Consider the following 24,906-nt stretch of genomic DNA (forward strand, 5'->3'; position numbering starts at 1 on the left):
CTAATATACATATTTTTGGAAAACAATTTCCCCCAAATAATGCATTTTTGAACATTATTTTCACTAATGAATTCGTTTTTATTCACACTTTACCTCATGTCTATTTATTTTTTTGTACACATTCCTTGCTTGGAGAGCTGCAAAAATTCAGAGAAGTGCAAGTTTCGAAGTATGGCAGTGTTCTGAAAAGAGCAAAGCAGGTAAGTTCACATTTAAAGGTGACTCTAAATGAATTCCACATTCTAATGTGACCAAAAGACAGAGTTTCAAGCACATGCCGCTCATCTATTATTGCTTTCTCTTCTCTCTCAACTATGAGGTGACAAGATGAGAGCCGAGACCTGAACTCCAGCCTTCCAAATCTGAGAGTGAAAGCATTGCCAGCATTATCCTTCTCCCCTTTCTGACTCTGCCCCTTCTGCATAGTATATTCCTTTCAGGAAAAACTTTTTTAAAAACATCTGAGTTGCTTAAAGGCCAAGATAAAAAAGTGACGAAGACACGTCTCAAAAGGCTTCCATTTCTTTACATTTTATTTTTTCGAATACTTTATATTTAAGCATTTAGAAACATTTTTTCCATGTCTTGTCAGTTAATGTTAGGGGAAGTATTAGATATTTTAAGCTCCACAACTTAAAAGAACATGACTATTTCTTTATTATTCACACTATACACATATAAACTACCTGCGCTGAGGTGATGGGCATAATTCCCCATGTGCTATTTCACCTGCAGTCCCCATTAAAAGAAAAAGGGGGATGGATTGTATGGGGGGGGGTCAGGGTTTGGTAAATTCTGTCCCCATCAAACCGACTGCCCAGACTGTCCAATCAGAACTATGTGATTCGCCTGAAGACATCCTGCCAAACTTATGCAATGGATTACTTCTTTTAGCACTGTGGTCAATGGTGGAGCAACATGCTGCAGCCCCCGGAGCGAAGAACAGGCGAGGGTGTGGCCGGCGTGCGTCCCAGGGACATGACGCATCACCCGCGGGGGCGGGGCGAGCAACGTGGGGCGAGCAACGGGGGCGGGGCGAGCGACGCATCTGGGGTTGCACAGTGTGTGGTGCGTGTCCCGGGAGGCTGCAGCGTGCATCTGGGGGGGGGGGCAGCCGTGATGGCAACCTTTTCCCAAATGGTGCCCGGGGTGGTGTGCTCCCCTGCCCCCCTTCATATGCCAGTGACTGTGGTAGCATCCTTTGCAACACATGTGCAATGGGATTACATGCAAATCTGATCATACTTGATGCAGCTGACTTCACAGACTGCTATGTGGCAGAATGCTACAAAACCATGGACGCCATCTTTACAATCCATTCTGAGGCATTATAGGAAGTCCAGCCTGCTTTTGATGAGGCTATTGCTCCTTTGACCCATGTACCGCATGGTCCATCTCTCTGCAGCAGAGATGGGGAATCTGCAGCCTTCCAAATACTGTTTGACTACAATTCCCATCAGCCCAAACCAACCCTGTCAATGGTCAAAAATGATGATGGGACTAAGAATCAAACAACAACTGGAAGGTCACAGGTTTTCGGTGCATATATATGTGTGTTGAAGAGAAGAAGAGTAGAAGAAGAGTTTGGATTTGATATCCCGCTTTATCACTACCCGAAGAAGTCTCAAAGCGGCTAACATTCTCCTTTTCCCTTCCTCCCCCACAACAAACACTCTGTGAGGTGAGTGGGGCTGAGAGACTTCAGAGAAGTGTGACTGGCCCAAAGTCACCCAGCAGCTGCATGTGGATGAGTGGAGACGCGAACCCGGTTCACCAGATTACGAGTCTACCCCTCTTAACCACCACACCACACTGGCTCTACTGGCTGAATACCCAAATACCATCCCTATAGATGTCTGCATTGGAGCTGTATTGACACTTCAATAGGCTTCTTAAAAATAATAATAATTTTTTTTTTAAGTGTTAAGAGTCCTGCATTGATTTTAAAGTAATTATTTTTATACCAGGTGAAATCATATATAAAATTGTGGGGATTTTTCCTTCTTTTACCAGTTACCATTGGCCAAACAAGCTGTGCATTTTATTTTTGCTTCAGATTTTAAGTACTCACATTGGAGGGGCAGGGTAAATAAATGAATATATTCACTGGTGCATTTACATTTACAGCCACAGGTAGGTGTCAGAGGTAAGCACTACTGAAATCAGTGCACCCCAAGCAAGTTCAGAGGCACACACAGCAATGGCTCTTGAGCAGGTATTTGTGTTCCACAAGCCATTGTGTCTTATTTACACATTACTTGGAGTGTCAACTGGAGATACTACAATGGAACACATTTCTCAGTCATAACTGGTGGTGATTTGCCAGCATAGTTGCATCAACGGATTGCAGTTTTTATTTTCAACCTAGAAACTCACTTTGCATATATAACAGGCCGAATGGAGTTCTCCTGTGCTGTCAAAAAACGTCCAAAACTAAATTTACTGAAGAAGCTTATGCTTTGTACATACCTAGTTTCCATAAATTCTTTAACCAGCCACACTGATTATATGTCTGAAAGCAAAATACAAGCATCTAATATGTGCTATGTCTCAAATCAGAAGAATTAATTGAAATTATTTTCCAGTTCTTCACCTCAAGTAACTTCTGCTCCCACTGTATCCTGACAGGTGATCACAGTACATCGGCGATTGTTGCTGGACTAGTCAACCAAACCAAATATTTACAGAACTAGTAACGACAAAATTGTTTCTATAGCTTCTGAGGGCTCCCTTGGTTATCTGTTATAAATGGGCTTAATCTGAGTTAAAGTTTCAGCTTCATAAAGACATGCAACTAATATTGGCCTTGCTGCTAAGCCCAAGCAAATGAATGATTAGGAACTAGATAGACTTTACATATTCCAATGTACTCTTATCACAAGAGTCAATGCACATCTTGTTGGATGTGCCTTGGATAATGTTCATGATCACATGCTGTTTTCTTAACATCATACAGTTTAAGCTGATGAGAGTCTCATCATAAACATTAGGCAGAATAAGATTCAGAAGGACCTGAAGGTCTCCATATCTATAATAGGATCCAGTAGCTGAGACCAAATAGTAAGTGAGTTGACATAATGCCCAGGTTCATTATTATTTCTAAGTCACCAAAGCATATGAGCAAGTGTGTTTATGCCAACATTTGAGCTCATCCTCCAGTTTCAATGAAAATAAATAGAGGGAGTGGAGTTAAAAGAGAGTCAAGAAACTGTTGAGCACAAACCAGTTACTCATCACTCCTTCCTGTCTCTTGGCTGTCGCAATAGAACTGCTCCACGTGGCAGATTTTTATAGGTATGAAACTGGGTAAAAAACTAATTGGGATGAGAAAAAGAATATACGGGACAGACTAACAACCAACACAAACTATTTATCCTTCCCCATAAAGCCCACTGAAAGCTAAGCATAAGACAAACACATTTTGTTTTAAGAACAGCTATAGCTAGAATTATTTGAATGCAAGTAGCAATATACATCTGTTCCAATCACCCTGTACAAGCCATTATTACACCAATATCTTGACGAACATGAAGACAAACAGTTTACTATAGTAATCTTAACAGTACTTGACTTGTAAACACAAGTTAATAAGCAGATCCCTTGCATCTGAGAAGTCGGTCATTACAACAAAGAGGAGAAAGTTATTGTGAACGTCAGGGTTATATACGTTTTGCCACATAGTTCCATTCTTTAAAGCCACTAATTTGGCTGGAGTTAGTGTGGTGGTTTCGATCTATAAATATAACACTTTCATAACAAGAAAGGTAGTGAGCCCCGACAGCAAAATTAAGAATTCTGCATGTTTCTAGAGACCCTTGATTAGTTATTGTAACATGCAGGCAATCAGTAATTGAACATTATGGGCATTGGTTTCCAGAACGTTAGTTTTATCTCTCTAGAAAGAACTAGAACATTCCATTCTCTAGATTTCACCCCGATGTGTTTGCAACCCTGTCATCATTTCCCAGGATAACATGATTGTAAATAGCCATAGTAGTCCAAAGCCACTATGAAGTGGCTTTCTTCACTTGTCCCCCCCTTCCCTGTGTTTTTATCCCATTAATTCAAATCTGGATGGCATCAGAAAATGAAAACTTTGGTTTGAGAAACTTCATGCCGACTAAGGATGCTTGTTTTTGCTACAAGTTGTACATAGCAGGTTGGCTGCATCCAGGATGAATGGTTGGCCTGTCAGCAAGGTCTCGCACTCCAGGCAGGTAAAGTGTTGCTTGTGCCAGGTGAGGCCTTCGACTCGCTGGTAGTCCTCAGAAAATATTATCTGTGGAAGTAAACAACTCCATTTATCATGTCACTTTCTTCCTAGAGCCAGCCAAGTCCTAGAACTGCTTCATTATGGAAGCAACACACAAACAAAGCAGTTGACAAGCCAAAACACATATAAAACAAAGCCGTGTTTGCATCATTACTATTTAGCAACACACCAAAAGAGGATATCTCTCAACATATACTACGGAAGTAGTTTGGCTTAGCTAATTCAAAGCTGTAGGGCATATTTATATTCCACTTTTTATAGAACCTCTGCTTATTAAAATAAAACTGAAACAAAAAAAAGAGCACCTTAAAATGCTTCTGGTTTCCGTGATTTAAATATACTTCAAACAGCTCATGGTTAGCGAGGAGAGAGGTTAACTATCAGCCCAGTTTCAGATAACAAGCTAAGGCAAACACAAATCCAAAAGTCCCTGGAGCAAAAAGGATGAGGGAGGAGTAGAGTGGCTGAGAGATCATCTCCAAGAGCTTGCATGTTGACATGGTCCTGGTAAGTCATAGTTTAGTTCACCATGTTAGGCAGATCAGACCACTGAGTTGAATTTAACGTGGTGCTTAGTAGTCCTTTGTGCAAGCAGAACGACCTGCTGTGCAATGGGACTTTCCCCTTCTCCTCTTCCCTCACCTGACCCCTACATCTATTCTAGGGTTTCCTCCAACCCTCTGGGGACAGTGTGGGACAGGAAAGCTCACTTGTGCAAGCAGAAGTCATTTTACTCACACTTTTTTCAAAGCTGCACACCACTCCCTAGATTTCTGTACCTGGTACTAAGCAGGTTCCTCCTTGAGTAGTTATGGTTCCACCCCCATTCACCTGTTCCATTTTCTATTCCTCAAATCCACCAAAATCCCCACCCCCACCCAAAAAGCACTCATATACTAGAGGCAAGTATTCATTTTGCAGAGGCATTCGGCCAAACGCAATCTCTCAGAGCTGATAGTTTCTTATAGGCAGAGAAATTCAGAGCTATGCAGGAGAAGAGACTTCCATTTCCCCAGCTGTCATACCTCGTCACAGGCCGCACAGCGTGGCCTTACGCTCTCACAGTAATGACGCCCACACCAGATGGCCCCATTGTTCCAGAAGTAGATCAGGTCCACAAGCGGTTCAGAACACTTGCAGCACACAAAGCATGCGGGATGCCACTGACGATCATAGCCTCCTCTGCTGGCATATACCACAGGGGATTCTGAGGGCAGCACCTGCTTGCAGAGGTCGCAGAACTGAAGAAGAAAGTAAGGCCGTAATGAATATTCATCCACCCTTTTGCAAGGAATATAAGAAGAGTTTGGATTTAATATCCCGCTTTATCACTACCCGAAGGAGTCTCAAAGCGGCTAACATTCTCCTTTCCCTTCCTCCCCCACAACAAACACTCTGTGAGGTGAGTGGGGCTGAGAGACTTCAGAGAAGAGTGACTAGCCCAAGGTCACCCAGCAGCTGCATGTGGAGGAGCGGAGACGCGAACTCGGTTCCCTAGATTACGAGTCCACTGCTCTTAACCACTACACCACACTGGCTCTTCTAAAGCACTGCTCAACTAATTCACACTGGCTCTTCTAAAGCTCTGCTCAACTAATTCACAGCCAAAGGTACAATTTCATGCTTCGTGTCAACCAGCTCCCATTCACCTTAACCTCAGGGCCAGCTTTTAGGATCTCATGCCTTAGGCCCTCCAAGTGGAAGCATTTAGATCAGCCACAGTGTGCAAGTTTATTGCATGCTGTAACTCAACACATCAATTGGCACCACTGCATGGAGACTCTTCATGGTTCTGCCGCCAGCATTGGCAAGAGAACGGGACAACGTTGGTCTGTGGCTACAGAGGGAGGGCAAAGCGTGTCGACGTGCCCTAAGGGTATTTCAGCAAGTATTCTAATTGTAACTCAATTGCAAAACAAAAAAACCGAACTGAGCAAAATGTAGACTACAATGAAGTCTCTCTCTCTTCTGGGTCATGTTAAGGCATCATAGAAATACATTTTAAAATAATAAAATACTAATTGTTCTTTACGGCAAGAACAATCTTCAGAAATTAGATTCATATATGTAATATTTATTTGTTTTATTAATTCAATTGTGATCTCCCATGATGGATTACAACACAGATGGCAAGCTATATAGCAGACAGTCTGCTTTAAAAAATAGTAGGGATATGAATCAAAACAGTATTCTGTAGAGTTGGAAAAGGTTCTGAAAAGCGGGTGATAAACAGGATGGAGCCGCTCTGAGGGAAGTTTACAACATTTGGGGCTTCTTAGCTTAGAGAAAACATGATACAAGTGTATAAAATCAGCCAGAGAAAGGGGATAGAGGAAAGCTTTTCTTTCTCTCATAACACCAGAACTCAGGGATATCCAATGAATGTTAGAAGTTCCAGGACAAACAAAAGAAAGTATTTCTTCACGTATCATAACTTATTTACCTATTAACTTCTACTTGTTAATAGCTGCAAGAATGTTATTGGATTGAAAATGGAAAGTTACATATACCCTCCCTGGAAACAGTGGCTTAATAAAGTTTGAGATTTGGCTAAAGCAGCGAAAATAACACCTCATTTATGAGTGCAAATAGCAAATGAATATAGAAACAAATTCTAGAAAAATAGTTGCACTTTATACAACATGGCAAAGAAAATGGTTACTTCCTGCGAAACTAAAATTCAAGGGGTTTTTTTGTTTTTAAGTAACATTTTAATTTCATGTTAATATTATGCTCCCCACAGGCACGTGGCTGCCACTGTGAGAAGAGGATGCTTGACTAGATACAGTGGCGTAGCGTGGGTTGTCAGCACCAGGGGCAAGGCAAGTAATTTGCGCCCCCTAACCCGTGGATTTGCGCCCCCTAACCCGTGGATTTGCGCCCCCTAACCTGTGGATTTGCCCTAACCCCAGATGTTGCGCCCGGTGCGGCCGCCCCCCCTGCACCCCCCACGCTACGCCACTGACTAGATAGCTCTTCTCGTGTTCTTATTTTAATAAAATGTTACTGGGATTTTTAATCCTGTTTCCTAGCAAATATTGCCAAGTAATTTTTAGCAGCATTTGTGAAGTCTTGTATGGCTGTTGTTCAACAGGGCTTGTGTGATCATGGGGACCTCCCAAGATAACTGTGGCCTAAGACATCCCCCGCCCTTCTCTTTAGCTTCACATAATTATTTAATGACAGGTTGAAGGGGAAAGATTCAGCAAGCTATAACGTTGACATTCAAATATAGATCCTACTGATCACCTTAAATTATTGAATTATGACATTACAGTGGTACCTCGGGTTAAGAACTTAATTCTTTCTGGAGGTCCGTTCTTAAACTGAAACTGTTCTTAACCTGAAGCACCACTTTAGCTATTGGGGCCTCCTGCTGCCGCTGCGCCGCCAGAGCATGATTTCTGTTCTCATCCTGAAGCAAAGTTCTTAACCCAAGGTACTATTTCTGGGTTAGCGGAATCTGTAACCTGAAGCATATGTAACCTGAAGTGTATGTAACCCAAGGTACCACTGTATTTGTTTCAGCCTTTTATAGTCTTGGGCTGTAATCTTAATTCCTGGCCTGGCTAGCCATGGCAGCAAAAAACCATTTTCGGTTTTCTATTGGCTACTGAATGGGGGGAGAGGAACGGACGGACACTGGTGGTGGCAGCTTTTGCCTGCTCACTCCAGACTCATTGGGGTACCCCTCACCAATGGAGCTTCCCTGCTGGTGGAACTGGACAGCTTCTACTCCACTGAAGCCCCCTCTAGCATAGCAGATTCAGGGTCTGGTTTGCCCTGCCCATTATGAACTTCCCCCCATCCTGTCATGCAAATAAAATAATAATAATAATAATAATAATAATTTATTATTTACCCCCGCCCATCCGGCTGGGTTTTCCCAGCCACTCAAAGAACAATACAATTAAACATAATATGGTTAAGAGTTGAGGGTGCTCTAGTTTGATCTTAGAAGGCATGCAGAAGAAAAAAATTGCCTCTTTTTGATATAAGGCTAGTTTGTTTGCTTTTAAGTCTGCTATTGCAACCATAAGGAAAGGCTGCTGTTGGCCCCCTGAGTATCCACGGTGAGAACTTATTTTCAATATGTGGCTTATCACATTGCATGCCAATGAATATTTCCTTAGTTAATACTGACAGCTTTTTATTTCCATTTCCACTGAAATGAAATAAAACAAAAACAGCTTCCCCGAAGAATCCCTCCCTTAAGCACACAAACCACTCTTTTCCTGTGAAGGGAAGCTTTGGCATCGGTGGAATATTTGTGTTCCAGCCCCAAGCTGAATCTCAAGAAAAGGACTCGGAAAGCCAAGACTTGTACATGGATTTCCCTAAACTCTTTGAAGACTGCAGTCTTTAGCCTCTTCCTTCATTACGAGCTTGCTATGCAAGTTGACCACATCACTGAAGGCCTACGGAGAGATGTTTTGCACTGGTGGGGAGAGCTTTGCTGAATGTGGGAGGTTTAAAATGAGACTCCAAGAGGTAGTTACTGTGTGTCTAAAGGGAAGTCTTCTTTCTGCACATAACTGTTAGTCTCTTTCTGCACAAAACTGCCCCATTTTGGGGAAGCCTTGCTCCTCTTTTCTCTTGCTTTCTGAGAAAGTCTTGCTCGTAGGTTTTCCCTGCTTTTGCACACACTGTACGAACCTGCTCTTCACGCCTAGCTGACCACATCCACAGAACTTGATTGTTACATTGTCTTATGCTATGATCAATCATTAGTAACAGACATCCCAAGCTCATGGAAAACAAACTGTACCTGCTCTCCATGCCTAGCTGACCGCATCTATAGAACTTGATTGTTATATTGTTTGTGCCAATTAATCCCTAGTTACAATTCAATTAGGAGGCTTCATGCCTGTCTAGTTCTAGCTCCGATTCCTAGCCTTCTCTCCATCAATGATAAATGATCACATGTAATCCCCACCTTTCACATGTAATTCCCGCCTTAGTACTTATGTTAACCAATTACAAGTTTCTGTGTGTATGTATCAACCAATCAGCCACAGGCCCACCTGTGGCAATGCTTGCAATATTCAATAAAATAGGCTCTCAGGGTCCGCCCTGACAGACGCCTAGCTACACCTGCCTCTCTCGTCTCCCATGATTTTTTCACTTCTACATCTGGTGACCCCGACGTGCCAGATCCCTTGCGCAGCCGAGCAGTCAGCCAGCCTCATACTTCACTCGACTGGAGAAGTCTTAGCCGGCTACACCGTGAGTATGGGGGGGGGGGGGAGCTTACAAAGTCCCAGAAAGTGCATGCTACTGAACTGCTTCATTTAGTCAGACAGAGAGGTGCAGGTGCTCATGTTTCTTTAAAGGAAATTGAACGTTTGCTATGTGAGATTGCATTTCAATGTCCCTGGTACCCTGAGGCAGGCTCCTTGGGGGTAGAGGCTTGGCAAAAGATTGGAAAAACCTTTTTTGCAGAACCCAGGGCTCCTATCCACTGTCTGCTAACTTGGCAGAAGTGTGCAGATGCCGTGGCAAAATTTGGACCTCAGGCGACCCAGGCGTCTCCCTCGGCCCCTGCATCTCTGTCTGTTGGAGACAACCTCCCTCCTTATCCTAAGCTTCTGCCTCCCTCACAACCCTGCCTGTCCCCCCCCTTTTGCCCGTGTCTGCATCTCCAGGACCTATGCCTCAGCCCACCCCCATCCCCCCTTCCCTCCCTCCTGTGTTTCCTTTGCATGCACCTGCTTCTTCAGAAGCTGTGTCTCAGCCCACATCCACTTCCCCCCCTCTTTCTTCCCCCCCACTTTCTTCCCTCCCTCCTTCCACCCCTCCCTTGCCTGCCTCAGCTCCTGCCTGTTTCATGGGAGTTGTTCGTGTTGCACTTTCTCAAGCTAGGCAGAAAGGTCTCCTTTCCTTAGAGGAAGAATCTGAGTGGGCTGGTGAAATGCCATCAGCTTTCCCTGTCTCCAGCTCAACCCCATCAGCTTTCCCTGTCTCCAGCTCAACCCCATCAGCTTTCCCTGTCTCCAGCTCAACCCCATCAGCTTTCCCCATTTCCTACACAAACCCAGGCACAGCGCAACAACAGGTGCTGTATGAAACCCTTCCTTACTCTGTAATGCGAGAATTGAGAAGGGCCATTGTTGATTCTGGTCTCAAATCTTCTTATGTGACAGGAATGCTGGATGGAATAGCAACTGCTTCAACTGCAATCGCCCAGGTCATTTTGCAAAAGAATGCAGAGCACCTGGCGGTGGGGCGCACAGGAATGGTGATGCCAATAAGGCTAAACCTTCCAAGAAATGCCCAAAGTGCGGTAAAGGCTATCATTGGGCAAATCAGTGCAGGAGTTCAGGAAACTCCTTAGGGGCCCCACTCCCGGGCCAGGACAAATAGGGAGCCCCCCCCCCCCGCCGTTAGTCTCCACTATTAAAACCATCTCAAAGGATACACGCTCTGATTTTACCATCGACTTAATTAATCAAAAAACCAAAGACACTGTTTTACCTGATGAAATTGTGCTTATGACCACCCAATTACCTCCTAAAGTCGCAGGCTTAATCTTACCCAAATTTTCTGCGGCAAAAGAAGGAATCCAGGTTATTCCTGGCGTTCTGGATCCTGACTATGTAGGCACAATAATGGTTCAGTTTTGGAGCCATATGCCCATGCAATTAAAAAAGGGTGAGTCTTGGGCGCATTTGGTGGTGCTCCCTTCTCATCCTACTGCTTCCATTATTGATAGTAATTTGCACGAGCTCTCTCCTCTTTCTCCACAGCTATTAGCTGTTATCCAGCGGATTGGTCATCAGAAACTTCTTCGTAAGTATAAAATCAATGGAAAAGTTCTGGAAGGCTTGATTGACACGGGCGCAGACATTTCTGTAATTTCCAGTGATTGCTGGGACCCCACGTGGCCCCTTGAGTCTGCTTCTGCAGTCTGGGGCGTGGGTGGCCCCCAAAATTCTTCTAAAAGCGTACAGTGGCTGCCTGTTTCTCTGCCTGATAGTTCTGAAACCATTGCATACATCCAGCCCTGTATGCTGAAAATCCGCCTTAACCTGTGGGGAAGAGATTTATTCCAACAATTACAAGCTACCATTCAATTTAATGAGCAAGCTTGCACTTCCCCTCAACTGGAACTCTTCTGGTTGTGTCCTGGCTATACGTTTAATTACATTCCAGCAAACATCAGCCATGGCACACCTTGCTGTTTAAGCCATTTGTCCATCATTTTACCCAAGAAACATCATTTATCCCGCTCTCGAAATCGCCGCTCTGAAAAATTGACTAACAATTGTGATGCTTTTGTTTCTCTTCTCAGTAGGTCTGAATATATCTCTTCAGCTTTTTCTCTCCTAGGAGCCCCTGGATTGGCTGTACGCAACAGTAGAAACATTAATTCTTCAGCTTGTTCTGCAGCAAAAGCCCTGAATTTGACTTCTCAAGTTCTTCATCTTCTGAATAAAGAACAGAGTGGACTATATAATGGACTTTTACAAAAATCGTGCTATCGATTATTTGTTCATGTTTCATCATTATGGCTGTGAACAAGTGGCCGACGTGTTGTTTTAACATCACAGATAATTCTAAAGCCATTCAAAGCCAGATTTCTCATTTGCAAAATCTTACACACCACATTAAACAAGACGTTCGGATTTTCTGGCCTCTGGGGTTCTTTCACCCAGTGGCTTACTGCTTGGCTACCTAATCTTACTTGGCTTCGTAATCTCTTTCAATATGCCCTTGTCATTATATGCATCTTAATTTTGTTATGTTGCTTCCTTCAATGCGTTCCTGGCCTCATAAGCCTTTTCTCTCGGCTTCTCTCTCCCCCTCAACCACCTAATAAACTTCTCGCCGCCTACTTTGCGAAATGGCAACACCAACAGTAAACCTAAGGTGAGATGTGGACGGGCTTATTTTGGGCATGCGTTGGCAAACCACGTATCCCGAAGTATTCTTGTCCCATCGACCCTGGCGAACTTATTTTGGGCATTTGTTGGCACACCACTAATCCTGAAATATTTTTGCCTTATTTACCCAGAATGCCTCACAAACAAGAAAAGAAAGGGGGAGATAAAGGGAAGTCTTCTTTCTGCACATAACTGTTAGTCTCTTTCTGCACAAAACTGCCCCATTTTGGGGAAGCCTTGCTCCTCTTTTCTCTTGCTTTCTGAGAAAGTCTTGCTCGTAGGTTTTCCCTGCTTTTGCACACACTGTACGAACCTGCTCTTCACGCCTAGCTGACCACATCCACAGAACTTGATTGTTACATTGTCTTATGCTATGATCAATCATTAGTAACAGACATCCCAAGCTCATGGAAAACAAACTGTACCTGCTCTCCATGCCTAGCTGACCGCATCTATAGAACTTGATTGTTATATTGTTTGTGCCAATTAATCCCTAGTTACAATTCAATTAGGAGGCTTCATGCCTGTCTAGTTCTAGCTCCGATTCCTAGCCTTCTCTCCATCAATGATAAATGATCACATGTAATCCCCACCTTTCACATGTAATTCCCGCCTTAGTACTTATGTTAACCAATTACAAGTTTCTGTGTGTATGTATCAACCAATCAGCCACAGGCCCACCTGTGGCAATGCTTGCAATATTCAATAAAATAGGCTCTCAGGGTCCGCCCTGACAGACGCCTAGCTACACCTGCCTCTCTCGTCTCCCATGATTTTTCACTTCTACATGTGTCCAGTCTTAAGACACTTACACCGAGTTGTGAGAGGTTTGGACTGAGAAGAGGCCTCTACTTGCTTCTGGCAGCTTAGCCAGTTTCCTGCCAGTCAAGTAACACAAGCAGCACTTCGCCAGTGGAAGGCCTGCTTGCAGTATCCCTGCTAGTGGGGTTGGGTGGAAAGCCCTGACACAGGGCATTCTGAAGAAGGGGATGAGCTGAGGAAGGGGCTGAGCATCCATTGGCTGCTCAGGCTGCTGTCACAGCTGGCATTGGAAACGATCACAGTGCCAGTATGGAGTTGGTGCAGAGATCAGGACACAATCAATCTCCTCCTCCTCCTGGTGCTGCTGCTGCTGCAAGTAACTAGGTTTGCCACATTTCAAAAAGTGAAATATGCCGACATGGGCTGCTACACGCCTGGATTTCCCCGGACGTTTTGCTGATTTCTGCTGGACTCTGCTTCCGACTGCAGAATTCCAGGTACAGTGGTACCTCTGGTTGCAAACAGGATCCGTTCTGGAGCCCCGTTCACAACATGAGCAGAATGCAACCCGCGTCTGCACATGCATGGGTCGTGATTGGCTGCTTCTGTGCATGCACGTGATGTCATTTTGAGCATCAGCGCATGCGGCAAAACCCAGAAGTAACCCTTTTCGGTACTTCCAGGTCACCGCAGGATGCAACTTGAAAAGATTTAACCTGAAGCAAACGTAACAAGAGGTATGACTGTATGTCCGGGAAATTCTGTACGTATGGCAACCCTACAAGGGACCGGACTGGGGATGTTGCTCTGCAATTGCAGCGGCAGAAATTTTGGATTGCTTTGGCCCTAGATTTAATTGTATAGACAGCTGTCCTTTGTCAACAACAAATTGCCACTGTTTTTTGTGTTGAATATATGCTATATGGTAATATATGGACCTAATAGGTATCTAAAGCCATTTGCACATAACAAAATATGTATTTAATCAAAGTAATTGTTGAACTGAAATACAATTTAAAAGAAGTATATTAATAGTGAAATAATTATTAAGCTCTAACTTGAAATGATTTTTTATTCATAACAAACTTAATAATGCAAACACATTGGCACTTGGCAATAACAAAAGTTCCTTTAGAAACACAATTTACAAAGACTCATAATCTAGTCTCTAGAAACTTGTTTTAACATGAAATAATAATAGGTGTAAATATATGATTTTGTTTTTTATCATATTTGGAAATGTACATCCAGTTTTTTCCTCTTTAAATTTTTTTGGGGCCCCCAAGAGAGTGGGGGCCTAAGCCATAGCTTGTTTAGCTTATACGTAAATCTGGCACTGTGTATAGATGTCCAACAGGAATTCCCCCATGAACTGTGGCAAGTCCCCCCTCCCAAAATCAGTATCAACTGTGCTAGTTCACCATTATCTCAGATTTTAATGCTTGAAGCTTGAGTCACCAAAATTACAGCATAACAGCAAAAAGCTTCAGTGTCCCCCCCCCCCCCCAATCCAAATGGTTTCAATGTTTGGCACTAATACTGGTGTTCTCTAATGTCTTGAAAGCTGAAGTCCTTGTGGTTGAACAAATGTGGGTACGTTTCCAGCGCGTGTTTATTTGACTGCTGTTGGCTTCAAAGAATGCTCTGGAACAGAGGTGAATTCTGATTAGTAGTGGATGGAAAGCTTGGAGGTTTGTATGCGTCTGCCTCCTCTTTGCACAGTTTGTTTTCTTTTAACACAGCCAGGGTAAAATGGGCAAAGGAGAGACTTCTCCACCAGTGCACAGAATGTTCTGTAACCATTCAGGTGAATCTGACTAATTTACTAAGATAGTACAGTATTGACTCAACAGTGCAGTTAACTTGTAACTCAAGCAACATGATTTTTTTAAAAATCCAAACTGTAGTATGTACAGTGGTACCTTGGGTTACATACGCTTCAGGTTACAGACTCCACTAACCCAGAAATAGTGCTTCAGGTTAAGAACTTTGCTTCAGGATGAGAACAGATATCGGGCTCCGGCAGCGCAGCAGCAGTGGGAGGCCCCATTAGCTAAAGTGGTGCTTCACGTTAAGAACAGTTTCAGGTTAAGAACGGACCTCAGAACGAATTAAGTACTTAACCTGAGGTACCACTGTATTCTTAACGATTGCATTCTTAAAATCACAAAAATCCTTATAATTTGCAGAGATGCAAAAATTAGATGCATAGCTATGTTGTCACATTAAAGACTGATAGATATATTTGTGGACTAGAGCTCACTTTGTCAAATGCAGGATTTTGTATTTTTTACAAGCTGGCCGAGTTTGCATTAAGAAACCTGTCCTGTAGTTTTGCAAGGGATGCAAAAAGGTCCTGACCAGGGCCTGATTCAGGTTTGATGAGGCCCTAAGCTACTGAAGGTAATGGGGCCCTTTCTATGTCCAGCTGTCCTTTGTCAACAACAAATTGTCGCTGTTTTTTCATGTTGAATATATGCTATATGGTAATTTATGGACCTAATAGGTATCTAAAGCCATTTGCACATAACAAAATATGTATTTTATCAAAGTAATTGTTGAACTGAAATACAATTAAGGTGGTTCGAATCCCTGTGACAGGGTGAGCTCCCGTTGCTCAGTCCCAGCTCCTGCCAACCTAGCAGTTCGAAAGCACGGCAAAGTGCAAGTAGATAAATAGGTACAGCTCCGGTGGGAAGGTAAACGGTGTTTCCGTGCGCTGCTCTGGTTCGCCAGAAGCGGCTTAGTCATGCTGGCCACCTGCCTGTATGCCGGCTCCCTCGGCCAATAAAGTGAGATGAGCGCCGCAACCCCAGAGTCGGCCACGACTGGACCTAATGGCCAGGGGTCCCTTTACCTTTATATTTAGAGTGAAATAATTATTAAGCTCTAACTTAAAATGATTTTTTATTCATAACAAACTTAATAATGCAAACACATTGGCATTTGGCAATAACAAAGTTCCTTTAGAAACACAATTTACAAAGACTCATAATTTTTTTTGGGGGGGGGGGCAAGAGGGCGGGGCCCTAAGCTATAGCTTGTTTAGCTTATACTTAAATCCGGCCCTGGTCTTGACTCCCTTAGAGTTGGGAGATAAGAGAATTGTCATAACCAGTTGTCACTGCTAGGTTTGAGTTAGGCAGAGGGCTGAAAGTGTTTGGGCTAGGGATGGCTAAAACTGATTTAGTCTTAGGGTACTGCTTCTTTGTTTGAGAACCCAATGCAGAATTAGCAATTTTGCACCTAATTATTTACAAATATGCCAGCAAATGTTATACTGTATAGGATGCTAGAAGACCCTATCCAAACTTGTATCACCGTCCCTGGGTTTCCCCTCATCTCTCAGAGAAGTAGGGAACATGCAAGTGTGAATAGCAAAAAGTTTTTTAACAGGAGGGTCAAAACCTCTGTACGTGCAAAGGGACCACACTCAATGTGTCATAGAAAAGGGTTGTTATTGCACTGAAGGAAAGTAGTCTGTGAACAATGTTTTGTGGCTTTGCAGATTCTCACTTATTGCTTCATAATGGCAGCCTGGCACAGCAAAGTGCTGGCACATCACACACAATTCAATTTTCCCAGAGAATTATAGAGTAGACGTGTAATTGCTAATTTATTTATTTTTTTAAAAAATCAAGATAATCAGATAAAAATTATAGGGATTTCAGCAGTGTCATGGTACGCTTACTGCCAAGTATTGAGATGTATTCTAAACAATTTGAACATGGAAGAAGTTTTTAAAAGTAGATCTTTTTTTGAGAGAACACCAGGAACCTGCAGTTGTAAACCAAAGTGAGAAGCAGTCACTTTGCTTTGTACTTTGTTTTAAATTCTACAAGATTTTATCAACATCCTAACACTTGTTGATTGAATAGCCTGAGGACAATCTATCTAACCACCCACCCACAGCCCTTAGCACGGGTGCCATTTTGCTAATCCAAACAAAAGCTTAAATGTTCCATTTTTTTGGAATGTCAGAACCTTCCATGGAATTTTGCAGAGCAGCCCCATAGTTTAGCAGTCTCACGACATCTGCACAAATGGAGCTTTTGTAATTGCTTTTCAAAGAATTTAGCTTTTCCACTGGTGCCCAAAGGAAAAAAATAAAGCATTAAATTCTTCTGGAGAATAAACACCACAGGTATGTATTTACTTGGAGGGAAGAACTTGCAGTCAAAATAAACCTCCCTTGCCAAAATGGTTTTTACAAATGCCTTTAAGCGGAAGTCTTAGCCTTCAGATAGGAAGGGTGGTGTGTTTCCCCCCCCCCCCTAGAATGGGTAACAAAAATCATTCCCAGACTGAGTCGCTGCAACATGGTCTAGCAATGAACTTGCAAAGGGTTTCCCCCTTTTGATAGCTTGCCCTTTACAATCCCCCACCTACCCTTGCTCTAGCAAAAATTTGAGCAGGGACTGAGACACTATCAGATATGGGGACCTTTCAGAGCCAATATGTACGTTCCACTACTGCTACAGAGCATAGGGCAAGAAAGAAAGAAAAAGAAAGGAGCTCATACCTACAAACCCCACTCCCCAAGCCCACTTTTTGGCAGTCCTCAACCCACTTCTGCCCAACCCATTCCTCAATCTGTCTCTCTCGCCCACCTCTCTCCACTTATTCAACTTACCAGCTCACCCAATTCACACATCCATGGCATTGCCACCAATTTGGAAGAATGGATAATCAAGATGATAGAGCAGGCATAGGCAAACTCGGCCTTCCAGCTGTTTTGGGATTACAACTCCCATCATCCCTGACCACTGGTCCTGTTAGCTAGGGATGATGGGAGTCGTAGTCCCAAAACACCTGGAGGGCCGAGTTTGCCTATGCCTGTGATAGACTATGCCGAAATGGCAAAGCTTACCGTGAGGATCAGGCAACAAGACGAGAAGAAATTTTTACAAGATTGGGTAAAATTTATAGAATATGTTAAAGAACACTGTAAATATGTTAAAACATTAACAGGGTTGTTGTAACATTTACGATGTGTTAAATATGGACAACGTATTTATAATTAAGATTTGAAAATAACAAAGGAAAAATAATTATATGCAAGATGAAGAATGATTGAATTAGGAAGCTATGGCAAGTGGGAGGAAGTCAAACACGATGAATTTGGTGTGTAATTGAATGTAAAAGTGTTGTCATTTTAAAAAATCCTTGGAAAATAAAAATATTTTAAAAAAGACAATGCCACCAGTTTATTACAAAGGTTTTTCAGAAGAAGCTCCGAAATTAGTATATATGTGAGCATGACGGCCTCGTGAACTCAAGGACTAAGATTTCCAAGATTACTGGGGAGTCTATACCGAAAAATACACTTAAGTTGTTTTAAGCACTTCTGGCAGACAGATTGTTTTCTTTCATTAAACCACATTTGGCCAAACACAGAAATATGCTCCATTCCTTCCTATGCAACTCCATGCACTATGTATCCCGATTATATGCCTCCAGGGAAACCTTTGCATACTTACCAATTCCTGCCCTTTAGGCACGTCACCCAGGGTTCCATTGGTAGAAACAACTTCTTTACTTGCAGGAATGCCTTTATCAGGTTGTTTTCCATCATCTTTGGCAGTTCCTCCATGACCTGGCAGTGCAACTTCCCCAACGCCAAGAACGCCATCTTTGTATTTCTTCACAAAGTCCTCCATCAACTTTATTTCACTCTCTGAAAGGCCCCGGCAGTGGGAAGGATCCTGGTCATAAATAGGAAGCTGTCTCATCAACCTCCTGCGACGATAATAAGCACCTTCTGTACCAGCCACTGGCTGCATCTCTTTCGAAATCAGTTCCATGTACTGGGTAGCCTGATTTACGTGGAAGAAAAAGAGAGAGACAAGATAATAATAATACCTATATTGCCAATGTACAACCTGCGTACAATGAAATTAACCGAGCCTCCCTCCCCTCCATACAAACACTCAATCTCATTGCACTCTGTGTGCTTGTCACACAACACACCAAACCCCAAAGTCAGTTGCACTATATTATTTTCCATTCAGCAGCCTAACAGCCCACGGATAGAAACTGTTTTTTAGCTTGTTGGTACGACTGATTATACTTCTATATCTCCTGCCCGAGGGTAGAAGATTAAAGAGGTGCTGGCCGGGGTGTGAATCGTCCCTGAGAATTTTTCTCGCTCTCCTAAGGCAACGATCCCTTGCAATGTCATCTAGCGGGCTCAGGGGTCTGCCCATGATATCGTGTGCTGTGTTCACCACCCTCTGTAAAGACTTTCTGTCTGTGGCTGTTATGCCAATGTACCACACTGTGATACAATATGAGAGGACACTTTCTATTGTGGACCGGTAGAAGGAGGTCAACAATTGTTGTTTAACATTGTTCTTTTGCAAGGCCCTGAGAAAATGGAGCCTCTGTTGGGCCTTCCTAACCACCTGAGTTATATTGTTTTTCCAAGTGAGGTCTTCACTAAGGTAAACTCCCAGAAATTTAAAGGAAGAGACTCTCTCCACACAATGCCCCCTGATATACAACGGGGCTAGTTCCCCTCTCTTCCTCCGAAAGTCCAACACCATCTGCTTTGTCTTGCTAATATTTAGGTGCAAGTTATTCTCTAAGCGGACGTGGGTGGCGCTGTGGGTTAAACCACAGAGCCTAGGACTTGCTGATCAGAAGGTCGGCGGTTCAAATCCCCGCGACGGGGTGAGCTCCCGTTGCTCAGTCCCTGCTCCTGCCAACCTAGCAGTTCGAAAGCACCTCAAAGTGCAAGTAGATAAATAGGTACCGCTCCGGTGGGAAGGTAAACGGCGTTTCCGTGCGCTGCTCTGGTTCGCCAGAAGCGGCTTAGTCATGCTGGCCCCATGACCCGGAAGCTGTACGCCAGCTCCCTCGGCCAATAAAGCGAGATGAGCGCCACAACCCCAGAGTCGGTCACGACTGGACCTAATGGTCAGGGGTCCCTTTACCTTTACCTATTCTCTAAGCACCATGTAGATACTTTTTGAACCTCCCCCCTGTACGCTGATTCATCTCCACCTGTGATTGCATCAAGTGGCATATAGACGCCAGAAGGAAATAAAATGCCAAAGGCTCTGTGACTTTGTCCACCATTTTCCTAGGGAAGCCACTCTCTACGCAACACAGCAGATGACCCAGATCTTTGGGGTTTCTCCCTTGTTTTCAGTAGCAAAGGTGGGGTTGGGAGGCTGCAGAGTCACTGCTGCTTACTAGGAGAATGTGAGGGGCAAGGTCGTGGGGAGGGCAGGGGACGGCAGTGGTGGGCAAATGTGCTGGCAGGAGCATTGCATTGGCTCCCCCACCTTACCACTCCCAAAGCTGAGAGGTCAGGCGAACAATGCCACCAACACCACCTGTGTCATCTGCTACTGCTTGTATCCCATATGGCAGCACTGACAACCAGTAAGGGCTTTCCCAGTGGTTCCACACCACAGCCACCTTATGTGAGTCTTGTGCAGCCAAACTGTATGTCAGGTTTAGTCAAGTCAAGAGCATCCTTTCATGACGCAATACCCATGTACAGAGCATGCAGCAGAGATACTGTATCACAGGGGAGGGAAATGTGGAGCCTCCCAGGTGTTGCTGGCTCACAAGTCTTGTTTTTCCTGAGACTTTGGCAATGCTGGCTGGGGCTGATGGGAGTCTAAGCCCAACAACATCCAGAAGGCCACAGGTTCTCCATCCTTGCTGTATCATGTCAAAGGGTTTTCACATTTTCAAATATTTTTGAAGCATTTCCCCAAGTATTTATATACTGTTCTTCAGCAAAATTGCTGGTTTTATACAATTAAATTGCCAAAAAAACCACACACAAGACGACTGGTGGATAAAAAACAGGTTCTCAAAATTCTGAACACTTGCAAAATATACAACTATGCTGTACATGTCAAAATTCCAGCAGTTTTACTCTGACAAAGGTCTGAAGCTTCTAGACTAACTTCAAAAGGCAGCTCCATGTATAACATATTACAGTGGTCCAACTGAGAGGTCCCTGGGGCACAGTTATGCCTTATCAGGATTTCTAGTCACATGAGGTGACTATGAAGCAAACAGGAATATAATCAGCCTGCAGACATGGGGAAGGTCAGGAACTGAGTGGGCAGAGACATTGGGGTGTGACTCATGCGAACATTTGTATTCAGCTGAATGCCTGAACACAAGTCTTGTCTACATCCTTGGACCACAGAAACTGTAACCCACCCCATAAAATCAGACCAGATGATACTGTTAACATTCTCAGACACTGCTGCAAATGAGGCATCAAGGTATAAGAAAAAATGAGCAACTTTATCTTTTAAGGTGTCTCGTAAAGTCATCACAACAGGCCCCCTGAGGATTTTGGGATGATTACTTGTAAGGAGTATTGGGCCTAGTCTTGAACCACTCAGAATAGATATGCAATATCTATCTATCTATCTATCTATCTATCTATCTATCTATCTATCTATCTATCAGTCAGGGTTTCCTTTTCACTGCTTTTGGCCTGGTGACAACATACCTTGCTCCTGCCAGATAGGGTAGGACACAGATGCCCCATCTCTGCCCCACTCCAGCCTAAGTTTGATTGACATCCCAGAAACACAACAGATTAAGAAAGAGCCCCAGCACACATCAGGTGTCACAAAAACCAAAGGCACAAGTCCAAAACTTCAATCTCCCTTAACCTTTTTGGCATTCCTAGAGTCTAGCAAATATTAAGTATGTGCCTGGAGACATGCTTCCTATTTATGAAAGATTACATTCAAGTGGTTGCCAAAATTTAGCTGGCTAAAAGCCATGGAAAGGCAAGCTTGTTAACAGTTAACCACCAGCTGCAATGCCTTATAAACCCACATGTAGCACACAAACAGCACTTGGGCGAGATGTTAATGATTCTAATTTAGTGCTGGGGGGGCGGGGAGGGAACGACAAAAAGAAAAATTACGCAGGGTTGTATACAGTCTGGAAGGTCTTCCATTTTCCCTTCTGTAAAGCCATTAGTTAACCTAAGTAAGCGAATTTATAAATCAGTATTTCGTTGAGTTTACACCTTTGAACACCACCACCCCTTGCAATCTCTACTGCTTTTTCAAGTGCCAAAGAGGAGAGCTGGTGGCAGGGGTGGCCACCAAGTTCAGCGGTCAGTAGCCAACTCATTTTATTACTCAAGCACACAGTCCAATGCTATTCGGGGGGAAATGAGAAAAGTCTGCACTTTATTTGGAGACCCGTGTTTCAAATCTAACAAAGTAGTTTGTAAGTACTGTAATCAAGTTAGCCATTGGCTTGTAATTCATAGCTGGAGACAAAAGGCTGGTCTCATTCAAGATTAACATTTGCAAAAAGGATGCTGAGAACTTTCAGTGCAGTTAATCTCTTTATGGAGAGAGAGAGAGAGATATTCTCTGACAGGGACCTTTTCCCTCTCGTAGCGTGACTTGTTCATAGGCAGCCAAGTTGGCCATTCACTGGTTGGTTTTTTTAGAGACCAGCTTTCAGGAGAGTTCAATTAATTTCCACCTTGGTCAGCACTTGCCTAATGAACAGCACAACTGTTAGGGTGTATTAAACACCTCAGCAGGCTAAAGTATTGCTTGTTTGAAACATGCAATATAACCCACTAGTGCTTTGCAATAGAAGATCTGTTCCCCAAATGTTTAAACAATATGCCCAATGCAGTTACACAAGCAAAATCTGCCAGACCTCTTGTGACTGATTAAGTACAATGTTCGTATAGCACAGCTATCAACTGGCACACAAAAGAAAGGCAGGCCCATTTCATTGCATAAAACCAGCAGCACAACACAATCTTCTCATAACTGAGGAAAAATTGCAGAAATTTAAACGTAAGCCAAAACAACTTGCTTTTACCATATTGGGCTGGTGGGGAGAAGCTCATGAAAAGAAAATTCTTTTCACTATTTTAGGAGATAGTTCCTTCAGTTATTTTATGAACTAATTTCCTTTTCTCCCCTCAGCATGGCCAGGGATAATGGGTGCTGTAGTCCACAAAAGGGGGGGGGGGCAGAGGAAATTGAAGGTGGAGTCTGCAGCCTGTTTCACAGAGGTTATTTCCCTTTCCCAGCCCTGCAGGACCAGGAGGGCACCAAATTGGCCACCCAGAGTTTAATCCATCGCCTTACATTGAGGAAATGTCCTTATTTTTGGTGTACTCTGGTTGAATCGTATCACTTTCACTTCCAAATCCCTCTTGGCATGCAGAACAGAGTTCTGGGAAACAGCTTAGAAATCAACTTAAGTCAGTTTGAAGGTGAAGAAAAAAGTATTTTTATTTAAAGTGTAGATATCACGGCACGCAGCTAAATCAAATCTCGCTGGCTAAACCTGTTCCAGATATCTTGAATGTATTTTCATGTGTTCTCACAATTGTATCAAGTCAGCCAAGTCTAAATACTGGGCATGGAAAGGAATGCTGGACCTGATTTCGGAACTTGTTAGGCTCCAGTCAGATGCTGCAGAAGATTATGCTATCAAAGCCACCGACGGTTCAATAGTAGTATTTGTTTGCAAACAATATGGTCCCATAAGTTGCAAACAATATGGTCCCATCTGCACAATAGCTTTAAAACAGTATTATACCACTTTAAAGAGACATTCTTTAAAGGGAAGTGTAATTTGTTAAGGGTGCTGAGTGTTTGTGGGGAGACCCTATTCCCTTCACAGAGCTACCATTCTCAGTGATTTGACAATCACTCGTTTCCCCCAGGGAACTGTGGGAACTGTAGTTCTTTAAGGGGAATGGTGAGGGAAGTTTCTTTTAAGAAACAATACTATACAGGATTATTTGGGGGGATCCATGACTGCTTCAAGTGGTGCTATGGTGCTTTAAATGCAGTTGGGGCTAGATCTGGCAGATTCCTTATGAATCTACTTTGGGTTACATAACATCATTCAGAAGTGCTGGATATGAAAGGTTTCATTGCTATGCATGAGGGATAGAGTAGAGCACTTGACTGAATAAATGAGACCCATTCTCTCTGTGTGTCAAAAGTTATTCCCTCCTATGGAAACTAAAAACATCTAAACAGTCAACCAGAACCCAAAACTTTAAGGATCACAGGAAAACGCAACCAAAACACAGATAAAACTCTAAACAAAACATGTAAACTGTAAGCATTAAATAAATGTACTCGAGTTAAAGGGCACTACTTGTTTTCACAATGATAGGATATCAAATTCCTGAGCTTCACGTGCCTATATATAGGAGGAGAATAACAAAGGTATTTATTGTGGTCACAGAAACTTTATTGAGGGCTTAAATAACTTCGTCAACTCAAATAAGTAATTAAAACTTGTTCCTAGTGACATGAAGAAAACTTCAGTGCTGTATTCAACTAAATTGCTGTGCTAGTGGAAGCCTTTGGAAGAATTCCTGCTACCTTAATGGGACTTTCCCAGTCTCCTCCTCTTCCTGTACATGCCCTGCGCCAGCTCCAAATCTGCTCTGGAGGGCTGGGGGAACCCCCATTACACATTTAGGGGGTGCATGGGTGGAGGAGAGGGGGAGAAGGTTCCACTGCACAAGAAAAATCCTTGCAACTGACAGAACTTCTGCCTTAGTACTGTTGAATACAGCCCTAAGGGTGGCAGCCAACTAGGTTTTACTTAAGAGTAAAATTAACGTACCTGTCAACTATGTCCGTTAACTTCAATGGGTCTACTCTGAAGAGAACCAGCATTAGTTCCAATCCTACGTCTTGGCCACTGCCCCCCACTTGAGGAAGGATTGGAGATGCGGGTTCGAAATGACCATGTGCAAACATGCCTAATGACCACCTGAAGCAAATCTATGAAATTTTAAGGGAAGAGAAGTAGTGAAGTAGTGACTCTGTGCCTTTGATCCATCAAATTGTTGAAGAATGCAAGACTTGCTCTTGTTCATTTTTAGAAACATATATAAATCCATACCCATATCTGAGGATGCATGCCAGTGTTGCAGCAATCCATATTACGAACCTTCAAAGTAGAATTCTTATCCCAAACTCTCTCAGTCCATCCAAC

The 24,906-nt window shown here is 43.3% G+C and overlaps 1 protein-coding gene across 1 annotated transcript in view; it reads right to left on the minus strand.

Moving 5' to 3' along the window:
• Positions 1-515: 515 nt before the first annotated feature.
• The window catches only part of LMCD1 (LIM and cysteine rich domains 1), a 60,748-nt gene continuing 36,357 nt past the window's right edge, over positions 516-24,906 (minus strand). The window contains exons 4-6 of the mRNA XM_028719332.2: positions 18,399-18,734; positions 5,299-5,514; positions 516-4,279 (exon numbers count right to left, since the gene is read on the minus strand). Coding sequence (XP_028575165.2) covers positions 4,121-4,279; positions 5,299-5,514; positions 18,399-18,734 — 711 coding nt within the window. The 3' untranslated portion in view covers positions 516-4,120. The remainder of the gene's footprint in view (positions 4,280-5,298; positions 5,515-18,398; positions 18,735-24,906) is intronic.

Source organism: Podarcis muralis, chromosome 2, assembly GCF_964188315.1.
Source record: "Podarcis muralis chromosome 2, rPodMur119.hap1.1, whole genome shotgun sequence".
Lineage (NCBI taxonomy): Eukaryota > Metazoa > Chordata > Lepidosauria > Squamata > Lacertidae > Podarcis > Podarcis muralis.